This window comes from Pollicipes pollicipes, unplaced genomic scaffold (genome assembly GCF_011947565.3).
Source record: "Pollicipes pollicipes isolate AB1234 unplaced genomic scaffold, Ppol_2.1 Scaffold_4002;HRSCAF=4701_pilon_pilon_pilon, whole genome shotgun sequence".
Classification (NCBI taxonomy): Eukaryota; Metazoa; Arthropoda; class Thecostraca; order Pollicipedomorpha; family Pollicipedidae; genus Pollicipes; species Pollicipes pollicipes.
This window is the reverse complement of record NW_023596420.1, coordinates 1,177,311-1,198,481: the sequence shown is the minus strand read 5'-3', so window position 1 is coordinate 1,198,481 and position 21,171 is coordinate 1,177,311. Positions and strand designations below refer to the sequence as shown.

Genomic DNA, 21,171 nt, shown 5'->3' with positions numbered 1-21,171 from the left:
TCTATCGGATGTCGCACGTGCTGGGTATGACGGTCGCACGCGTTGGGCCTGACGGGCGGGCGGGTCTGGGCCTAACAGTCGTACATGCTGGTCCTGACGGTTGGACGGGTCTGGACCTGACGGTCGGGCGGGTCTGAGCCTGACGGCCTCACGTGTTGGGCCTAATGGTCTGACGGGTCTGGGCCTGACGGTCGGGCGGGTCTGAGCCTGACGGCCTCACGTGTTGGGCCTAATGGTCGAACGGGTCTGGGCCTGACGGTCGGGCGGGTCTGAGCCTGACGGCCTCACGTGTTGGGCCTGACGGTCAGGCAGGTCTGGGCCTGACGGTCGGACGGGTCTGAGCCTGACGGCCTCACGTGTTGAGCCTGACAGTCAGGCAGGTCTGGGCCTGACGGTCGGACGAGTCTGAGCCTGATGGCCTTACGTGTTTGGCCTGACGGTCGGGCAGGTCTGGGCCTGACGGTCGGACGGGTCTGGGCCTGACGGTCGGACGGGTCTGGATCTCACCGTCAGGCAGGTCTGGACCTGACGGTCGGGCGGGTCTGAGCCTGACGGCCTCACGTGTTGGGCCTGACGGTCGGACAGGTCTGGGCCTGACGGTCAGACAGGTCTGGGCCTGACGGTCAGACAGGTCGGGGCCTGACGGTCGGGCGGGTCTGAGCCTAACGGTCGGACGGGTCTGGATCTGACGGTCAGGCAGGTCTGGACCTGACGGTCGGGCGGGTCTGAGCCTGACGGCTTCACGTGTTGGGCCTGACGGTCGGACAGGTCTGGGCCTGACGGTCAGACAGGTCTGGGCCTGACGGCCTCACGTGTTGGGCCTGACGGTCAGACAGGTCTGGGCCTGACGGTCGGGCGGGTCTGAGCCTGACGGCCTCACGTGTTGGGCCTGACGGTCAGACAGGTCTGGGCCTGACGATCTGGCAGGTCTGGCGAGGAGGCTGTCACGGCTCGCGGGCCTGTGACCGCTGACGGTTCGGCCGGCGACTGACGACGGGACGGACGCCAGCCCACTGGCGGAGCACAGTGGCGCTGGCCGGGACTGGGCCGATGAGCGAGCCCGGTCGCCGACCCTGCAGGTCATACCGGGGTCATGCCCGCTGGGTCCGTCGTTATGCCGTTGACCTGGTGAGGGCGAGATTAATGGATGAGGACGGCGGCGAGCGTGGATCAAATTACGCGGGATGGGCATCCGGCCATTGGGCGGGGCGGAACACCGAGTTGGTAGGGGCGGTCAGGCGACCGTCGATTTCCGGTGGTCAGCTACAGTTGGCTGCTCGGGCCTCCAGTGTGTATTCTCACACCATGCTTTTTTGCTCTATTTTGCTAAACTATGCATACAGCAAGCTGCCTTTATCACGGCGTCCCATTCACTTGAATTGGCTGCTGTTCAAACTGAAGCCGTTTCCAAATGATCGAAGTCTTCGCGAGGTAAACAGCGCAATCTACCACATCGCGCATTTGCTACAATCTGCTACAAAAATTGCTCCTCGGAACACAATTTTCGTGACCTCAGTTGAGGACCCAGTTTATTTCAACTTGCCTCTGTTGCACCAGCCGCTGTCAAGTACAACTGCCATTGCGACCGCTTCTTAGCTCAGATGCCGTCAAGTCATGGCGATTCAGCTATCCAGCTCTGAGCCGGACAGAAAATCAATCTAGCGGCAGCCACTGCAGAAAATCGTTAGCGAAAACCCTGGCTAAATAGCATCTCTCCGGGAGGCCCGCGTCGGCCCAGTCTGGCGCCAGGCGCCTGACTTTCCCGCGACCACCGCTCCGGCGCCGACGTGATCAGACGCGGCTGAAGGTCAGGGAAGCCCCAGAGCTGGACTAGCAGGTTGCTAAGGGCGGTTCCCCAGAGGCGAATTAGCGCAATGAGCGGGAGAGATGTGCAAGAGACGGGAAGGAAGCCAATGATTTACTACTGCTGTATGGATACTACATTCACATTGAAAAATATACCAATATTGGCTAATATTCCATGATTCGGCGCAGTCCATCAAATGATCAGTAACTTGCTCTGTAAGTCAAAGAAACAGGCAACTTGCTCTGTAACTCCAGTAATATCAGCGCTGGTTAGCGCAGCTAACAAATAACTTGCTCTGTGCTCTGTAACTCAAGTAACAAGTAACTTGTTCTGTAACTCAAGTCACAAGTAACAACTCGCCCTGTAACTCAAGTAGCAAGTAACTTGTTCTGTAACCCAAGTCACAAGTAACTTAGTATATAACTCAAGTAATAAGTCACTTACTCCGCAAATCAAGTAATAAGTCACTTACTCCGCAAATCAAGTAACAAGCAATTTGCTCTGTAACTCAAGTAAAAGTACTTTTCTCTGTACCTCAAGTCGCTTAGTAACTCAAGCAATCAGCAATGCCAGTGACGAAAACGTACGCCGTTTGTGAGTGTTAGGCCACATCCCCGCAGAAGGCGCCCTCTGACCATCCCTAGTGCCGTTAGCCAAAAGTGAGATGGCCACTGCGTCTCCATGAAGGCCCAGAAGCTCTCAGGAGGTCTTCACAGAGCTCTTAACCCATGCGTAATCGAACTATTAAATTCAATTTGAGACGCAAGCCCGCGGTTCCAAACTTTCCGCTCAACTCATTTCCGCGCAAGATGGATGACCCAGCGTCTCCGGAACTCCCAAGACACGCTGCACAAAGACGTTGGGCATACCGAGACGCTGTAACAAGCCCAGTCACCCAGCCCAGGTGGGAAAACTCTCCAGGATATGATGACGAGCGAGCGCCGCCAATGTCATGCGTTGAACCGTTCCCTGTCGCAAACAATGCCCGACTCCCCGAAGCGAAGAAGCCCGCGATGTGAGAATTTGATTTAATATATTTTCTTCAGTCATCTGAGACGAAAAGCCCGGTGGCGCCGTATGGCCTGATGTTATGACGCGCTGAACATGTTACATTCGTCGTTCTACTTGCTGCACCCTGCGCGAATAGGCTTTACGGGCAGGGAAGGTGTGAACGATAGCATGGAGTATGTGATGGCGAGAAATGCGGAGAATAGAGCTCCCGGAAAACAATCCTTAAAATGACCAGCATTCATGACGGTTTGAAAAGGGAGTCGTTACCATCTTCAGATGCGAGTAATATCAGGGTAAAGGGCATCGAACAGTAATAGGAGGGCCTTTGTCGCCGGAGATACCAGCTGCTCCATCTTTCGTAGCCCATAAATCCCTGTACAAGTTACTCACCACCGCACCGTAGAACAGAACAAATAATTTGGAGAGCTGATCTTCTCAGGCTAAACACGCGTTATCCGCGACTGTTCCGTTGTGTTCTACGCATCAGGCGCTGCGGAAATGACCGCAGTCGAGCGCCCTGACACTAACACGTAAAGTTTTTCCTTCTCGCGTGTGTGGGGAAGGGGGACTCATCACGACGGTATACGCGGGTACTTCTTTCCGATTCCCCAACATTTTCCTCAAACCGATGAAACCAAGGGCTTTGGATAGAAAATAATTTATTCAACCTAACTAGCTTTCGAGAACAGGCACTAAACTCTCCACTATCCGACATCGAGGAATCAAACATTTTCTAAACCAGTGTCTGCGCATGCGCCGACAGGCGTCTTGCGTCGGCTGAGTCGTCGCTAGCCTGAAGTACGTTCCTGGCCATCGCAGCCATGCCGGGACCAGCGTCTCCAACTGACTGAGGTAGTCGGTGGTCGGGCGCCAGGCGCGCGTCTACAGCTAGCGTGAAATTACTCTAGATGCGGCGCCCCCGAACACAAGGCAGCTGCAGCCCGGGCACCACGCGGTGGCCGCCCGGTCGCCCGACTTACAACTAAGCAGCCGTCCTGGCTCGGCGGACTCGGTGGCCGCGCCGCGCCGGGCGGCTCGAGCCGGCCGCGCGGTGCCGCGGCGTGAGGATGAGTTGGACGGCGGCGGGTCGAGGACGACTCCACGACACGTGCTTGGTCGAGTGAAGAGTGAGCAGGCGGTTCCATGCGACTCGGGTCATCACGGGGCGCCGAGGGGTTCCCGGCGCAATGAGCTGGCGGCGGGGAACGGGCCGGCGCGCCACACAGTGGGGCCGGCTGACTCGGATCTATCTACGGCGCTGCGGCTGGGCGTGCCCCGCCCCTCGGCCGGCGGCTGATATCCAGCGGCGAGCGGCGGCGCCGGCCTGCAGCCTCCGCCAGAGCAGCCGTCACCGACGGCCGGCCAGGGCCGCGGCGGCACGCCGCCGGACCAGTCCAAGGCGTCTGCTCCGGGCCCGACTCGCGGTCGGAGTCGGGCTGACTCTGAGTCAGTACGAGCGGCGCGCGCGCTTGGCGACCGGTCCGATGCCGAGCTCGCGACTGCGCTTCTCGAAGAAGCGGCGCAGCTTCTCGCAGTCCCTGCCGAGAGGAGAGCACGCATGGTCAGCGGCGCGGCGGGACGCCGGCCGGCCCGACACCGCGGCCATGCCAACTCTCTGACGCACTCTGACGCTCGCTGACGAACGAACGCACCACCCGTCTACGCCTAACTCCCACCACACACCACACCTACCGGCACCCAGCGTGGCTGCACAAGCTGCACACCGGGATCACATACTAGTATAACGCGCTACACGCTCACGGAGGCTCTCGTGCTGATGCCAGCGGCCGCGGTTGAGGGTATTTCAGCTTGAGCTGCCACTCGGCGCCCCTGAACCCCCGATCCCCACCAGCTCCTGAACGAGTCTCAGCCCTTCGCCCCTGATTCCCATCAGCCCCTAAGCGAGTCTCGGCCTCTGTTCTCTGATCGCCACTAGCCCCTGACCAGGTCTCGGCCCCTCGTCCCTGATCCTGAGCGAGTCTTGGCCCCTGGTCCCTGATCCTGACCGAGTCTCGGCCCCTCGTCCCTGATCAAGTCTACCCCTGACAGCCACCTTGAGATCTGCGCCTTGGAGTCGTTGTACATGGCGCAGTTGGAGAAGATGAGGCCGGCGTCGGCCACGAACTCGGCCGTGCTGGTGTAGTCGCCGGTGCTCAGCTTCCGCTGCATCGTGCTGATGTCCATCGGCTCGCGCACGATCTGGTAATAGTCGGGCGCCTGGAGGGCGACGAGGCGTTAGCGTCAGGGGCCGGAGCCGACGGGGCAGGGAGATAGGGGGCTAGCGTCAGCGGCCGGCGCCGACGGGGGAGGGAGGTAGGGCGTTAGCGTCAGCGGCCGGCGCCGACGGGGGAGGGAGATAGGGCGTTAGCGCCAGCGGCCGGAGCCGGCGGGGGAGGGAGGTAGGGCGTTAGCGCCAGCGGCCGGCGCCGACGGGGCAGGGAGATAGGGGGCTAGCGTCAGCGGCCGGCGCCGACGGGGGAGGGAGATAGGGCGTTAGCGCCAGCGGCCGGCGCCGACGGGGGAGGGAGACAGGGAGTTAGCGCCAGCGGCCGGCGCCGACGGGGGAGGGAGGTAGGGCGTTAGCACCAGCGGCCGGCGCCGACGGGGGAGGGAGACAGGGAGTTAGCGCCAGCGGCCGGAGGCGACGGGGGAGGGAGATAGGGCGTTAGCGCCAGCGGCCGGAGCCGGCGGGGAAGGGAGGTAGGGCGTTAGCGCCAGCGGCCGGAGCCGACGGGGGAGGGAGACAGGGCGTTAGCGTCAGCGGCCGACGCCGACGGGGGAGGGAGACAGGGAGTTAGCGCCAGCGGCCGGAGCCGACGGGGGAGGGAGGTAGGGCGTTAGCGTCAGCGGCCAGAGCCGACGGGGGAGGGAGACAGGGAGTTAGCGCCAGCGGCCAGCGCCGACGGGGGAGGGAGACAGGGAGTTAGCGCCAGCGGCCGGAGGCGACGGGGGGGGGGGGGAGGTACGGCGTTAGCGTCAGCGGCCAGCGCCGACGGGGGAGGGAGATAGGGCGTTAGCGTCAGCGGCCAGCGCCGACGGGGGAGGGGGACGGGCAACGCAATCCCACCACACGGCGGATGAGGCCAGTGGTAACGCACTACGCCAATCAGCACGCCGCAATGGCTACGGGCCGGCTGGAACCCATCGCCAGACAGTGATGACGTGTGCCGAATGTAATCTTAGGCCAGGAGATGACAAGTGATATCTGTTGAGCCATTATAAAGAGCAAAGTTCGACTCACTTCGCTACTAGCACCTGAATTTGGACTGGCCATTACCGCTTGCCCATTCGCAGGCGTGCTAAGCGCAGAAAGTGTCACCGACAACGCCAGACAGTGTCTGGGTTCACCTCAGCTATGGCCACGACCTGCGCACGCCCGGCGCGCCCAGTATTCTCCCAGCCTCAGTCTAGACCAGACCTGGCCAGCCCAATGACGCACCTCCCTGGTCTTGACGGGGCGAAGGAAGAGGTCGCTGCCCGGATGTCGCCTCATTTCGTCCAGCAGACCGGCCAGCAGGGCGGTGTCCAGCCGGTCGTCCGGAGCCGCGCCGCCTGACCCGCAACAACGCCGCGTCAGACCGACGACGGAAATTAAACATCACGTGGCGCCGGGCGAGACGAACTTCGACGATCAGACAAGGCCATGGACGGTCGGCACGACGCGTGTCCGACAGAGTTAAGGGAGGCGGGTGTCGGACATGACCAGGAGCAACAGAACCCCTAACAGCAGGGCTAGCGGCATCAGCAACAGCAGAGGACGTCACCTGACTGACGACGCCGAGTGTGCGAACGGGCCCGGATAAACAGCGAACCGCACCGGGCGCGACGCACTCGAGCCACGAGCCCGGCGCCTCGCGCGGTCTCTCCGGCGGACTCACCTCGCCTCCTCTTGCCGACCGAGCCGGCCGCCTGCGGCGACGCCTCGCGCGGCCTCTCCGGCGGACTCACCTCGCCTCCTCTTGCCGACCGAGCCGGCCGCCTGCGGCGACGCCTCGCGCGGCCTCTCCGGCGGACTCACCTCGCCTCCTCTTGCCGACCGAGCTGGCCGCCTGCGGCGACGCCTCGCGCGGCCTCTCCGGCGGACTCACCTCGCCTCCTCTTGCCGACCGAGCCGGCCGCCTGCGGCGACGCCTCGCGCGGTCTCTCCGGCGAACTCACCTCGCCTCCTCTTGCCGACCGAGCTGGCCACCTGCGGCGACGCCTCGCGCGGCCTCTCCGGCGGACTCACCTCGCCTCCTCTTGCCGACCGAGCCGGCCGCCTGCGGCGACGCCTCGCGCGCCCGCCGCGACGCCGGCGTCGACTTCTTGGACGAGCCGCCGCCGCTCCGCTTCGCGCCCCTCGAAGGGCGCTTGGCGGGCGGCGACGGCGACGGCGCCTCGGCCGGCTGGTCCTCGTCCGCCGACGCCTCGTCCTCGTCCACCGACTCGTCCACCATGTGAAAGGCGCGCCGCTGCTTGCGCGGGCTCTTGGGCTTCTCCTTCGGCCGGCAAGTCGAGCAAAACCAATCACCCTTCGGGATGCTCTGCCGGAAGCGCGCACGTCTCACGTTACGCCGAGTAAGGCGCAGGGCTTAGGGCGACGATGCTTCAACCCGCCTGTTGCAGGCCTGCTATCCTCCGCCATAGTCAACCCAAGGACACCTCGTGACCCAGCGAGTACGTTACCAGATGAAACGTCCCACCGTTGTCGTTGCATAGCCTGACAACTCAACGCCACTGATACATAAGACGGAGGTAACGTCAACAACCCACATCGCGCAACCACCTCGAAGCCCAAGCCTCCAGCAGCAGACACACCTTCATCTTGGGGGTGAGGCAGAACATGTGAAAGCCCTTGTCACACCCGTCACAGAGCAGCATCTTGTCGGGGTCGGACTTCTTGCGGCAGATCTTGCAGCGGGCGTTGAGCGCCGAGCGTGACCACAGCACGGCCGACTCCAGCTGCGCAAAGTGCACGAACAGCTGGGAGAGCGAGCAGCTGGCCATGAGCGACGCCTCCCACTGCTGCAGCGCCGAGCCGGGGTCGCCTGCGAGCGCCGACGCAGGCCGGGTCAGGGGGAGGGGGAGAGGCACCGGCGCCGCCGCCACACAGCACCGCACACGCGCCGTCGCCGGCGATGACAGCGGCCGAGCACTACCCGAAACCGGTTTAAACGTCGCTGCGAAGCGAATTCCACATGCGATGCATGCACATCGCCCAGGCGGGCGTTAATGGCAAAAGCGGGTGCGTGATGACCTAGCACCATCATCACAGCGCGTCGGTTCCTAATGAATGATAGCGTTCCTAGTCATAACTTCAACTATGAACAAATCACGCATCTCTGTAGCCAGCCGAGCATGCCGCCCGCACGGTGGCTCACTCAGCTGATGTGACGCCGCCGGCGGTCGGGCCTCACCGAGCGGCTTCTGCAGGTATCTGCGGTCGATGCCTTGCTCCAGCTGGAGGATGGCCGAGGCCAGCGAGCGCACCAGATGGCGCCGCTGCAGCCGGCGGGAGAGCTCGGGCGCCGACGGCGGCCGCTCGGCGGCAGAGGCCGCCACCGGCGTGCTGGTGCCTGAGACGTCCACGCTCTGCCGGCGGCCGAATCCCGGTCAGAGGCCACGGCGGCCAGAGCGGCGCCAGCGTCACAGGCCACGCACCGTCGGCGGCGAGGTCGCGTCAGAGGTCACGCGTCACACTACCGGCCGCGGCGGAGTGATCAGAGGCGTCCCCTCGGTCAGGCTGGGCCAGGCGGTCGGGGTCAGGCTGGGCCGCGGCGGTGTCAGGGTTACGAGGTCGGTCAGGGGCACGCTCCACCGCCGCGGCGCCCAGCGTCAGAGGTCACTGCAACGGGGCAGCGGGGACGGCCAGGGTCAGATAACAGCCTGCCAGCGAGGGTCCCGGCCAGAGGTCGCACTCTCCAGAGCTGGGGCAGGCCAGGGTCAGATAACAGTCTGCCAGCGAGGGTCCTGGCCAGAGGTCGCACTCTCCAGAGCTGAGGCAGGCCAGGGTCAGATAACAGTCTGCCAGCGAGGGTCCTGGCCAGAGGTCGCACTCTCCAGAGCTGGGGCAGGCCAGGGTCAGATAACAGCCTGCCAGCGAGGGTCCTGGCCAGAGGTCGCACTCTCCAGAGCTGGGGCAGGCCAGGGTCAGATAACAGTCTGCCAGCGAGGGTCCAGGCCAGAGGTCGCACTCTCCAGAGCTGGGGCAGGCCAGGGTCAGATAACAGTCTGCCAGCGAGGGGCAAAGCCAGAGGTCGCACTCTCCAGAGCTGGGGCAGGCCAGGGTCAGATAACAGTCTGCCAGCGAGGGTCCAGGCCAGAGGTCGCACTCTCCAGAGCTGGGGTAGGCCAGGGTCAGATAGCAGTCTGCCAGCGAGGGTCCTGGCCAGAGGTCGCACTCTCCAGAGCTGGGGCAGGCCAGGGTCAGATAACAGTCTGCCAGCGAGGGCCCTGGCCAGAGGTCGCACTCTCCAGAGCTGGGGCAGGCCAGGGTCATGCCACATTTCGCCACGGTACCCCTCCACGGGGTCGGAAGGTCATTAGGCAGGACGGGACCACGGGCCGCAAGCTGGGGATGGCCCCACTAGGTCAGGGCTAGAAGCCCAGTCCGTGGATCACTGGCATGCTCCGTGGGGGAGTCGGATTTAAAAAGAAAGTTCTCCAGACAGTTAGGGTTAGACGCTACACTATGTGGATGGGAAGCGGGGGGGGGGGGGGGGGGGGACGTACAGGTTCACGACCGTGCGGGGTTAGAATCACAATACGCGAAGACCAAGGTCAGTGGTCTTATCTAACGTTGGGCATCGGCAGGGGACAACACGTAGTTTCTGCGCTTGATGAGACGTGTCGCATTCAATGAAGTCGGAAAGTGCACGCAACCAGCGGCTCGGGCAGACACAGATGCTGCAGCATGTCTGACAATAATCAAGCAGCCACACACAGCACCACGATATGATAAACAAATCACTGTTTCGAGTCACGTCGACGAATGTCAGATCGCACCAAAATCCAGGCCCCCCTACGTCCGCCATGCCATTGTTTCCTGACAGGCCACCCTGCTGAACACCCAAGTCAAACCTACTCCTTCGACTGTGCGCCGAGGGGGACAGCGGTGGCAAACAGCGGCCACTCACGTTGTCGGCCGAGCAGGCGCCGTCGGCACCCCAGGTCAGCTTGTCACACTGCTGGTCATAGGAGCGTTCCACCAGCGCCTGTCGCCACACGCTGAGGTCGAACACCTGGCGGGCGCGGAGGCCGGGTGGGCGGTCACAGGTGCGTCAGCGCGTCACGGACACCAGACGGCGCGCCACGCTGACAGTGACGAGACGTACACTGCGAGCCTCCCACGTCTCTCAATGGCGCTACATTTCACAAGCACACACACCATGACTTGTGTCTGAGGTGAGCATGCAATAATTAACCCACAGCAAGCGCTTGAGACAGCGAGGGAGGTGAAACGCTGCAATCCTAAACGAACATCCGCGCAAGGTACCTGAATGGTGCCGAGGCAGCCGAACCGAATCTTCTCCTCACACTCCAGGATCATGTCCCGCAGGAGCAGCTCCTGGATCTCGGCAGCCGGTGTGCCGGCCGGGAAGTTATAGTTGGGATCAGAACCGGTAGATGCCGGGTCACGCCGCGGCCGACGGTCAGTGCCCTGTGTCAGGTCATTGCGAGGACAGCGCTCCACACCGCGGCGTAGACTGTCACCCGCCTGAGAAGGGAACGATGTGTTACAACACATGTTGTGTCCACGCTGGTAGTTCAATTCGCCAACGCTTATTCACAGTACCATTCTGCAGTGTTTAACACTGACCCCATTCACTTATATACCACTATCCCACAGCCATAAGACCCAACCATCCAGCCATCACAGCACCATTGCAGGACCACTACACCACCCCAAAGAAGCACCAGCACCCCTCATGACTGTCCCACCGCCAGCTCACCTGGGCGATGGCCGCCTTCAGCTCGGCCTCGCGGACGCCGCGCTCGTTCAACGTCGCCACCAACACGTCCAGGTGCTCCAGGTCGGGGCAGAAGGACCAGGTGGCGCGCGGCAGGATGGTCGAATGCACCGGACACTCGTCGCCAGCGGCCGTGCAGACGAGCAGGCGACGGTCGGGCGGCGCGGCGTCGGCCGGCGGCAGCGCGCGCAGCTCGGCCGCCAGGTCGACCTCGCCGGCCACCAGCTCGTCGAGGCGCGCCTTGACGTCGGGCTCGGCCGGCGCCGGCGCCCGGCTACCGTCCGGCTGATTCTGCTCGGTCAGCGCCGCCAGCCGCTTGGCATAAGTCTTGGGCGCGGGCGCGGGTGCCGGCGTGTTCTCCTTGTCGCTGGGGCTGCCGTGGTCGGGCGCGGCGGCGGCGGCGGCGGCGGTGGCGGCAGGCGCGCCGGCGCGCTGCAGCAGCCGCTCCGACAGCAGGCCGCGCAGCACGTCCGCCCGCTCGCCAGCGGCGGCCCCGCTCAGCTGCCGGTTGTGGGGCGTGGCTGTCGGCAAGCAGGCGCCCACCGTGTCGTCGTCGTGCTCGATGAAGAGGCCGGGCAGGGCGCGGCCCAGCCAGTAGCGGCGGTAGGCGCGGTCGCGGCCCAGCGGCGTCAGCGCGAACTGCTGACTCAGATCGGCCAGCTGCTCAAGCAGGCGCGACTCGCGGCGCGCGAACTCGGCCAGCTGGCGCTCCTCCTCGCGCCGGCGGCGGCGCCGCTCGGCCTCCGGCTCCGGCGCCGACTCGGGCGGCTCCTCCGGCTCCGGCGGCGGCTCGACGTCGGCCGACGTATCGCCGGCCTCGGCCGACGCCTTCAGCTGCTCCAGCTGCTGGCGCTGGCGGTCCTCCCGGCGCTCTGTCACCCTGCAGCCAGATCAGGAGCACGTCACCGGCCGAGGCCACCACTAACAGACAACTCTGCACGCCGGCATTCCCTGGGCAAACACCCACCAAACCCTGACCGGAAGGACCGCTACATGACATGCCGAAGTGAAGCGCATGTCGTCGCTGGAAAACAAAACGGCAGCCTACATTCAGTACGGCCAAGGAGGCCACAACCCGCAAAACCTATCAAACATATTCAACATGATATCGAACTTGTCCGTAGATCATTTCTTAACTGCGGCCTATCAAATATAGTTTCCATATACCTGCCTTAGCTGCATCGCACCATGGCCAAGGCTTCACATCGGCTCTGAAAGCGCGGGCACCCACCTCTCGGCAGCGACGCCCTTCTGGTAGGCAAGGATGTTGAAGCGGAGGGTGCGCAGCTGGGCGCGCACCTCCTTCAGCTTGCCCTCGGCCTCCTCTATGACGTCGCGGGCGGTGACCGTGGTCAGGATCTCGCCCATCAGACACTCGAGCACGGCCAGCCTCTCGCCTGCCGAGCCCAGCCGCGTCACGCCAGGACAAGGAGCACGACCTCAGAAATACTGCCGACGGCGCACGTTCACACGGCAAACACCAGTAGACCAGATCGCATGGCCATCCCGGACTCTGAGGAGCATTACGTCAGGGTGGACGTAATGCTAATACGCCGCCCGCCTCGAGGAAGGAGATCAGGTGGGGATGGGCCTGGGCAAATGACGTCACATGGGGCAGGGCATCACCTGATGTCATCACACGTGCCCCTTCCGTCCCCAAAAAGCGCCCAAGGGATGCATGAAAAGAGAAAGGGGATGGCCATCAGTCCCCGAGTCATGTTCTCTATGCGTCCGTTGTCATGCAGCAGGGCGTCATAAACTCCAAATCGAAATAGACTTGGATCACGCCCATTTCGACCAGCATATTCTCCCGTAAGTGTTTACGCTGAATCCGCCAGGACACACACGCTACTTCACACCTTAATAGTTACGGGCAGAAAGGCGTGGATCGAAACGGGTGCAGTGAGAGGCCACGGTGTACCTGCGCAGTAAGCCCTCCACCCTGGTCCACTGGCAGCAAAGCACATTACTACTGGGGGTTGTCTCCACATCTCAGAGCTCCACGGCCGCCGACGGGGCCAGGCAGGAGCAGACAACAGACGGTGAATCTCCACACCCCAGAGCTTCACGGCCGCCGACGGGGCCAGACAGGAGCAGACAACAGATGGCGAAGGCGGCGAGGAGGCGTGTTGGGAGCGGGCTGGGCGGCGATCAAGAGTTCGGTGAGCTGAGAACTGACAGTGACCGGAGGAGAGCAAGGAACTCCGAGCGCTGGCCTAACAGGATGGCTAGTGGCGGCAACGGCGGCTAGCTGGATGGCGAGCTACGGCGGCGGTAAGCAAGCAAGTGGTGAGCGGGGTGAATACGGCAGACAGCGAGCAGGGCGGACAGTGGGCACACCAAGCGGGGCGGACGATGGCCAACGTGAGCAGGGCGAACGGTGAGCAGAGCGAGAAGGGCAGACAAAGAGCAGGGAGAGCGGGGCGGACGATGACCAGTGCGAGTAGGGCGGGCGGTGAGCACGGCGATCAGGATAAGCTGAGCAGACAGTGAGCAGGCGAGTAGAGCGCAGTGAGCAGGGTGAGAAGGGTTGACGGTGAGCAGGGTCACCAAGGTGATCAGGACAAGCAGGGCAGACAATGAGCCGAACGGACGGTAAGCAGGGTGAGGTGAGCAGCCTCACCGGGCGTCAGGTCATAGACGGTCTCCGTGGAGAGCTTCTCCATGATGTCCGGGTGGTCAAGCCGGAACTGCACGGTCGGGTTGTCGGTCTCTGTGTACCCGCCGCGCTGCTGGTACCGCCAACTGGCCCAGACATCAACGAACGTCACACAGACAGTATGGGTCAAATACACAGGAGACCGCACCCGAACATCAGAAGAGTCGGCACATCGGCGGACGGTCAGATGATTTACTGACGGATTACTCGCCTTGCGGGTCGCAAACGGCGTCATTGTTCTTACATTGAATGGGCATCACTGTTCACAGGCAAGGCTAGAAAATGGTGTCACTGTTCACACGCACACGCTGGATGGGTGATAGCCCCCATAACAGAAACAATAGCCCACATCATTCCATCTTCAGCAACATCTCATCACAAACATTCCATAGCACTTCATCACCCATACGGCGTGGGGGCCGGACGAGAACGACACCCCACTGGGTACTGGGGCGTCACACGCCGCCGACTCCGGCCGGACCGTCGGCGCTCCACTCGGAGCACGCTCCCCAAGCTCCCCTGCGCCGGCACGGGACCGGGGCCGGCTGGGGGCGTACCGCGAGTCCTCGCTGGTGTCCGTGGCCATCAGGTGTCTGCGCAACACCTCCGTGAGCGTCAGCGGGTCCAGCTGGTCGGCGGCCGAGGCGGCGGCCGTCGAGCTCCGCCCACCAGACTCCTCGTCCTCCTCGCGCTGCAGCTCGAACACCGCCCGCAGCAGCACCTGGGCATGGCCAGGTGGCAGGTACGGTCAGATCCGCGCAGTTCACTCCAGCAGCGGCACGTGACCAGGCAGAGCTGCAGGAGCTGTGGGTCGAGCAGCAGCCGCAGCGTCTGGCCGGAGACAAGACTGCAGCTTTGGAGCACCAGTTTCAACAAGCAGGTTCGAGCAGCTCAAATAGCTCCCAGAAGGCCTTATTGTGGCTCATATGACATTAGAAGGGCTGGCAGAGGCAGTTCAAATCAGGGCGTGGTTAACGAGACAGCAAAACTCAACATACCCATCCCGCCTATCCAATCAGAGTGGATAGTATAACTGTTACGGCGGACCGCGCTCGACGAAAGCACGCCCCTCAGAATCCGTGTCAACCACTCTCCAGGGGAGCAGAACCGACAGGGCCTGACATCGCCAGCGCGTCTCCCATTGCTGGCCGGCTGGCCACCGGGCCACGCCCCGACCCTCACCTGCAGCAGGTCGCTGAGCGTGCCGGCCACCTCCGTGTCGACCAGCGCCCGCTCCAGCAGCGGCAGGCTCAGGCCCAGCGGGAACGTGTCCGTCAACTCCAGCAGCTGGCCGAAGCTGTTGACGAACTCCAGCAGCTGCAGGCAGCCGCCGAACAGCTGGCCTGGCACGCGCGTGTGCACCGGCAGCATCACCGGCAGCTCCTGCGGAGCGGGCGCAGGCGGGTCACATGATCAGTAGCTGCTTCAGTGTCAGTGGCAGCGTTTGGGGCAAGGGGGGGGAGGGCGGAATAACAAGCTGACCTGCCTGACAAAACTTCAGGTGGTTTGCATAACAGATCAGATAGACCGCGCCTGGTGTTGAGGAAAATGTTGAATGGCTGAAAAATTCATGCAAAAGGTATGTGCATATATATATATATATATACATATATATATATATATATATATATATATATATATATATATATATATATATATATATATATACATAAACAGCTAATACAGTCTGGCAGTGAAGCGACCGCACCAGCTGCAGACACACACAACAAACATTTGCAAAGATGGAGAGGCAGCCTGGTAGGCCAGCATCAGTTCTCACCCATCAGCCATCCTGCATGCCACCTCACACTCGCCAGTGATGCGCCCGTGACCCCCGGCCTTTGACTTGAGGCCAGCTCCGCAGCAGCCCCCCCCCCCCCCCCCCCCCCCCCACTCACCCGGTGATCCTCGCAGAGGAGGTCCTCGCGGGGCTTGGTCCAGTCCTTGAGCCACTCGGCCACCAGCTTCTTGCGGTGCCGGCGCTGGTCGCGCTCCATCACGCGCTGCTCCACCAGCCGGCGCCGCTCGGCCTCCCAGCGCTGGCGGATCTCCAGCTGCACGGCCGACAGCGGCTCATCGTCGCTGCAGGCGGAGCGCGGCGCTCGCGTGAGAAAGCGAGGAGGCTGCGGCGCTCGTGTCCGGGAGCGAGGGGACCGCAACGCCCGTGTCAGGGGGACTGCTGCGCTCGGGAAAGGGAGCGAGGGGACTGCGGCTCCCTTGTCAGGGAGCGAGGGGACTGCGGCGCTCGTGTTAGGGAGCGAGGGGCCTGCAACGCCCGTGTGAGGAAGAGAGGGGACTGCAACGCTCGTGTCATGGAGTGAGGGGGACTGCGGCGCTCGTGAAATGGAGCGAGGGGACTGCGGCTCTCGTGAAATGGAGCGAGGGGACTGCGGCTCTCGTGTGAGGGAGCGAGGGGACTGCGGCGCTTGTGTGAGGGAGCGAGCGGGCTGCGGCGCTCCTCGTGTGAGGGAGCGAGGGGCCTGACTGCAACGTTCGTGTCAGGGAGTGAGGAAACTGCGGCGCTCGTGAAATGGAGCGAGGGCACTGCAGCTCTCCTGTCAGGAAGCGAGAGGACAGTGGCGCTCACGTCAGGGGCGAGGGGACTGCGGCTCTCGTATCAGGGAGTGAGGAAACTGCGGCGCTCTTGAAAGGGAGCGAGAGAACTGCGGCTCTCGTGTCAGCGAGTGAGGGGACAGTGGCGCTCGTGTCAGAGAGCAAGGGGACAGTAGCGCTCGCGTCAGGGGCGAGGGGACTGCGGCTCTCGCGTCAGGGAGCGAGGGGACTGCGGCTCTCGTGTCAGAGAGCGAGGGGACTGCGGCTCTCGTGTCAGGCAGCGAGGGGACTGCGGCTCTCGTGTCAGAGAGCGAGGGGACTGCGGCGCTCGAGCACACTCCCGCACAGAGGCTTTTTCATGAATGCCAAAGAAGGTTCAACGTTCAGAAAGGGATCTCTGCACTCACTTCTCGTCGAACACCATCTCGGTCTTGGGCTTGGCCGGCTGCGGCGCTGGCTTAGGCTTCTCGGTCGGCTTGGCGCGCGCCGCCAACGCGCGGTTGGGCACGAACACGGGCTGCGCGCCCACGAACACGTCGGCGAACTGCAGGCTGTCCAGGCCGAGCCCCCGCGCGGCCGGCGCGCGCACCACCAGGAAGCCTCCGTCGTCTACGCGCGACGAGTGCTTGAGCAGCACACGCAGCCGCTCCTTGGAGAAGGTGGCCTTGTCGCGACGCAGCGCGTCGGCATGCACCATCAGCTGGCGGCCGGTGGGCGCGTGGTGCACCTGGTACAGCACGCGGTCGGCCGGCACGCCCTCTGAGCGGAGACGGCTCGATGGACGCTGGCTGTCACCGGCGCCCCTAGCGGAGGCGGAAGGAAGCTTAGCGAGGAAAACAAATATAAATAGGGGCAACGGCCACTGCTGGGCTGCGCTGAATGGGTAGTGCTACGCGGTGGCTGGCTTTAGGAGTGCCGGGAGCAGGAAGCTGAAGGAAGGCAGACACTGATAAAGCCTTGTGAAGTCGCGAACAGGATGTTTACTCTCTCCAATAAAGCGAAAAATGACCAATTAGTTTGGCGTTCTTTCTTTCGAAGACGGAGAAACTGACGTCGACGTAAGTTGCCGGCATCTCCTGCCAAACCACACCACAGGACATTCACAGCAATTACCAGTGCACATCAGCAACGCCTGGAAATTGTAATACTGGGCGCCATATCAGCCACCCACCACAGCAGATGCACCACTTACTGGTCTGAGTGGCCATTCACTGCTGGAGTCGCCTCTGGATCACCAGAGACACACATGCTCTGAATTGTGCAGTCAATCCTGTAATGGTCCGAGCTTATTACAGCAGATGCCTTTGACTTCTGAGGAAGACAAATGTATTATAAAGTTTACTTTCAACAGTGCATGAAATGCAAAATTTGGTACAGCAGACATAAAAACCATGATGTTTATTATATGAACAGTTTGACATTCATGTTCCACAACCTAAATCAATTAAAGGAATGTTACAGGAGACCTAACCACAAACCAAGAACACAACATTACCACCAGCAGCTGAACATACGATTGACACAAAACTGACTGGGGCAGCCTAAAACTTACCACTGACTTCCCCTCTTGACTTGAACCATTTCCCCTTTGAAGTAGCGGTCTTTAATGTACGTATATATGTCTACACACAATTCATTGAAACTTGTTTTTCTTGTCATTGAGCAGAGCAGAAGCAAAGCACGCTTCAGCTGCAAAAATAAGGTAATTGTTAAAACAGACCATCCATCAGCTCCAAACACGCAACATGGGCGAGACCATTGTTGTGCAGCGACAGGGTTGTTAAGGCGAAATGTTCTCAATATGATGCAGATCCACACCACATTCACCTTTGACGCCGCCAGACATTGACATAGGCCGTAAACAGCACAGAGCTGCAGCATGGCACTGACACATTTACCACATAGCTTTGACAATATTCCAGCTTCATGATCACTGGCTGTGTTTGTTTTTATCATAAGTCTCATGAGTTCGCACTCAATCACTCCTGCACACCTGGAACTGCTTACTGAGCTTGGAAACATGTGAGCAGTACCTGTGAAGAAACCCCCCAAAATTTTGTCCCAGGGGATCACCATAGTAATTGAAAACATACTGAAATGTCAACCAGAACTTTTTGGTATCCAGCCAAACCCACAGAACTACATGTCAGCCACTGTCTTACCTCCTTTTGTACACTGTTGAGGGAGCGTTTGGCAGCACGCTCAGACTCGGCTGCCTCCTGGTAGGTGAGACCTGACTTGCCAGTCATCTCACAGGACCACAGTAGTGAATTACACAGGATCATCCTCTCAAAAAACTTGCTGCAATGCACACAACACCATCATGTCAGGGTGATGTTGGCAGCAGCCAATCAATGCTAGTTTGAAGCTCAGCATTCAAATACACTGAAGATGTGTACTATCTTAATTACACCAAAATGTGCACCACCATCTGACTCAATAATGAGATATGGGCCTGGTTCCTGGCAGCAGAACCAGGAAAACCCCAAGAACTGCCTTGATGTCAAAATGGGGATCAAGCAAGGCCAATGATCCAGCATTGGCAATGGGCTGATATTCCAACAAGAATCAAGGTGCAATTTTGTCAAGGGAACCTGCAAGAACAAGGATTGTACCTTGGCTTTAAGTCATGAACCAGCACACATCCACAGGATGCATTTGTGGATACCATCTTATGCACTTACCACCCCTCATCAAATAAAGGTCTTGTTTGGTATTTGTGGGACATTTTGAGCTGGGGATCATACCTTGCTGCCTCAGGGCCCTTTGATGATAACAAAATGCATGATGACCATCATAAACTAACCCAACACAGCCAGGGAATTAAATCCCAGGGGCCCACCACCTCCATATGGGGATGACCCAAAAGTGGCCCCACTAGATCATCTAGCCCAAATTGAATATGCACATCAGGATGACATACAGTTTTCAACAGAGTTGAAACCATCTTTCAGAACATTTGATGTCTGAAACTTACTCATAGTCCCTGAAGATTTCTTTGGTAGGCTCACAGAAGAAAACTTCTTCATCAGGTTCCAAATCTGGTGGAAGTTTGCTCTTAGCAAATGGTTGCTTGTTTAATAGAGGCATCTTCACCTGTAATGAATTCAGATGCATTAAATGACTATACAAGGAAATGTAAACAATCACAGATAATCAAACACATATCACCAAAACACCTCAGTAATGCTGGTAAGTAAAACCCTTACATAATTCATCAGTGTGAGATGCAAGCAGGGTGCTGAACTTCTGCTAAATATCTGGATATTAATATATTTGAGATTGAGCTGCATCCATGCTAAGACTTGCATTTTATACAAAAAGGTAGATTGTGAATTGATTCAAAAAGTAACTTTATATACAATTAGCAAGCAATGAGACATATATAACCAGTTGCCATTCTCCAGATGGATATAATTCCAAGAAAACATGCTAATTTCCAAACCCAATACTGATGGCCATGTACATACACATAGGAATTTAGTCATTGGGGTCACAATATGATACAGCATTTAAACATATAAATTTAAATCAATTGCAACTTAGATTCTCTAGGAAAATTCATAGAAGTTAATTCCATGAACTCTTCTTAACATAGAAAAAACCTAAACCGACCTGAAATATCGCCAAGCATAATCAATACCCTACCTTGGTGAAAATCAGTGTTACATTGTTGTTCTGATCTCCTAGGTTGCAGAGCACAATATTCCCAACCTAACATTATAAGAAGTAAGCACATAGGATTGCTAACAACATGCTACAGCTCACTTCAAAATGTATGTTCAGTTTTAAGGCAACAGAGTGTGGAAGCAACTGATATACTTGGAAAATAAGCAACAAAACCATCTGTAAGCCATTATGAAGAAGAGTTTGTGATACAGTGACATATTCAAAACCTGTGGGCATGCCCCTTCCCATTTCATGCCAATATGTCCATGTCATTTAATCACTGTTGACTACAATGTATTACAGTGGACAACGTGTTACAACGACTACAGTGTACTAATGCCAGGAATCTTTTGCAACTAATGCACCCATTTTTGCTCACCCTTCACAAGGCCAATATGTTGAAATTCATGGCTCATTGAAGCAAACACACAACACTGACCACATATCCTCAGGCCATGTGTGTATCCTTTTAACACCTTGGCACAAAAACATTGATGCAATGGCTAACATGAATGAATAACATGAATATTCACACCAAACATAGTACTTGGCCAACATGCAGCCTGACCATCATTACAGGGTTGCCTTTCAAAACTTTCAATTGCATCCCAGCATACACAAAACACAAGCTTAGCTCCTCACAGTCGGGTAACTCAGGGATGATGCCAAATAATCATGTGAAGCCACAAACCCAGATTGCGCAAGCACCTTAACCGACAAAAATAGCGCGCTTCCGACAAACATTATACATAGACTTTCTTCAACTTAAAGCACACAATTATTCAAAGAATGAAAAAGGTGCAAATGCTAGATCAGTGAGCATTTTTAACATCAAACACACATTTTCGGTACTCCAAAACACTCAAACCTTACACGGACCTAACGCGGCCCTGCTCCCCCGACACCAGCACCGCTCGCGCGCGATTACTGTATCATTGCCAGATTATGGCTAGAACTCAAACATTTGGTCTACAAATCTAGGATAGTTGTACAAGTCTCACATACAAATTCAAGACAGCATTTCTTGAATTCACGATTGTAAAGTGACATCATTTCTTTAACAAATAACCTATTTCTCATATCATATGCCTAATAGCTTAAGGTTTTTTATCAGAGTGCTGGTAAGATAAAATATTTAATAATGGAGCAGTACGTCTTTAGGCATAGAAATCGAAAAACTGACGTGGAAAAAATATCCGTCAGACTTACAAGCTTTACGATTTCAACGAGAAAAAACTATCAAAAACCCAGAGCAGCATGAACTTCAAAGATTACTAGTTTAAATATTGTTCCTTGGTATTTGGCGAATGTCAACAAATATAACATGGCGACCCCCCAGTTGAAACCATGCGCCAGATCATGGCGGGACATAATGTGTATGTTGGTGCCGAGACTGGAATACTTAAGGGTGAGGGCCTTTGCAGTCAGGTACCTACTAGACCTATTGTATCAATGGTATTGCGGGTCTGCATGGCTATGCTACTTCATGCGACTTGGGACGGTTGTTCTAGGGAGAGACGAAC

At 58.8% G+C, this 21,171-nt stretch overlaps 1 protein-coding gene across 1 annotated transcript; it reads right to left on the bottom strand.

Moving 5' to 3' along the window:
• Window positions 1–4,219: 4,219 nt before the first annotated feature.
• On the bottom strand, window positions 4,220–20,572 carry Acf (ATP-dependent chromatin assembly factor large subunit). Its single transcript, XM_037216318.1, has 22 exons — window positions 20,528–20,572; window positions 18,957–19,075; window positions 18,142–18,280; window positions 17,532–17,668; window positions 17,172–17,249; window positions 16,387–16,782; window positions 15,325–15,508; window positions 14,609–14,809; window positions 13,984–14,147; window positions 13,391–13,512; window positions 11,999–12,164; window positions 10,978–11,647; window positions 10,750–10,932; window positions 10,293–10,514; window positions 9,934–10,038; window positions 8,215–8,389; window positions 7,616–7,845; window positions 7,155–7,341; window positions 6,697–6,774; window positions 6,258–6,370; window positions 4,872–5,035; window positions 4,220–4,356 (listed from the first exon to the last, which is right to left on the bottom strand). The coding sequence occupies exons 2-22, from the start codon at window positions 19,067–19,069 to the stop codon at window positions 4,266–4,268; spliced, it is 3,918 nt and encodes a 1,305-aa protein (XP_037072213.1). The 5' UTR covers window positions 19,070–19,075; window positions 20,528–20,572; the 3' UTR covers window positions 4,220–4,265.
• Between the last annotated feature and the right edge of the window lie 599 nt (window positions 20,573–21,171).

Bases quoted from the DNA above. Each gene is read 5' to 3' on its own strand.
- Acf (XM_037216318.1), bottom strand. From the start codon at position 19,069: ATGCCTCTATTAAACAAGCAACCATTTGCTAAGAGCAAACTTCCACCA. The intron at 7,846-8,214 runs GTGAGGCCCGAC...CGGCGCTCGCAG, and splicing joins ATACCTGCAGAAGCCGCTCG to GCGACCCCGGCTCGGCGCTG. The intron at 7,342-7,615 runs GTGTGTCTGCTG...CGCTTCCGGCAG, and splicing joins GCCTCACCCCCAAGATGAAG to AGCATCCCGAAGGGTGATTG.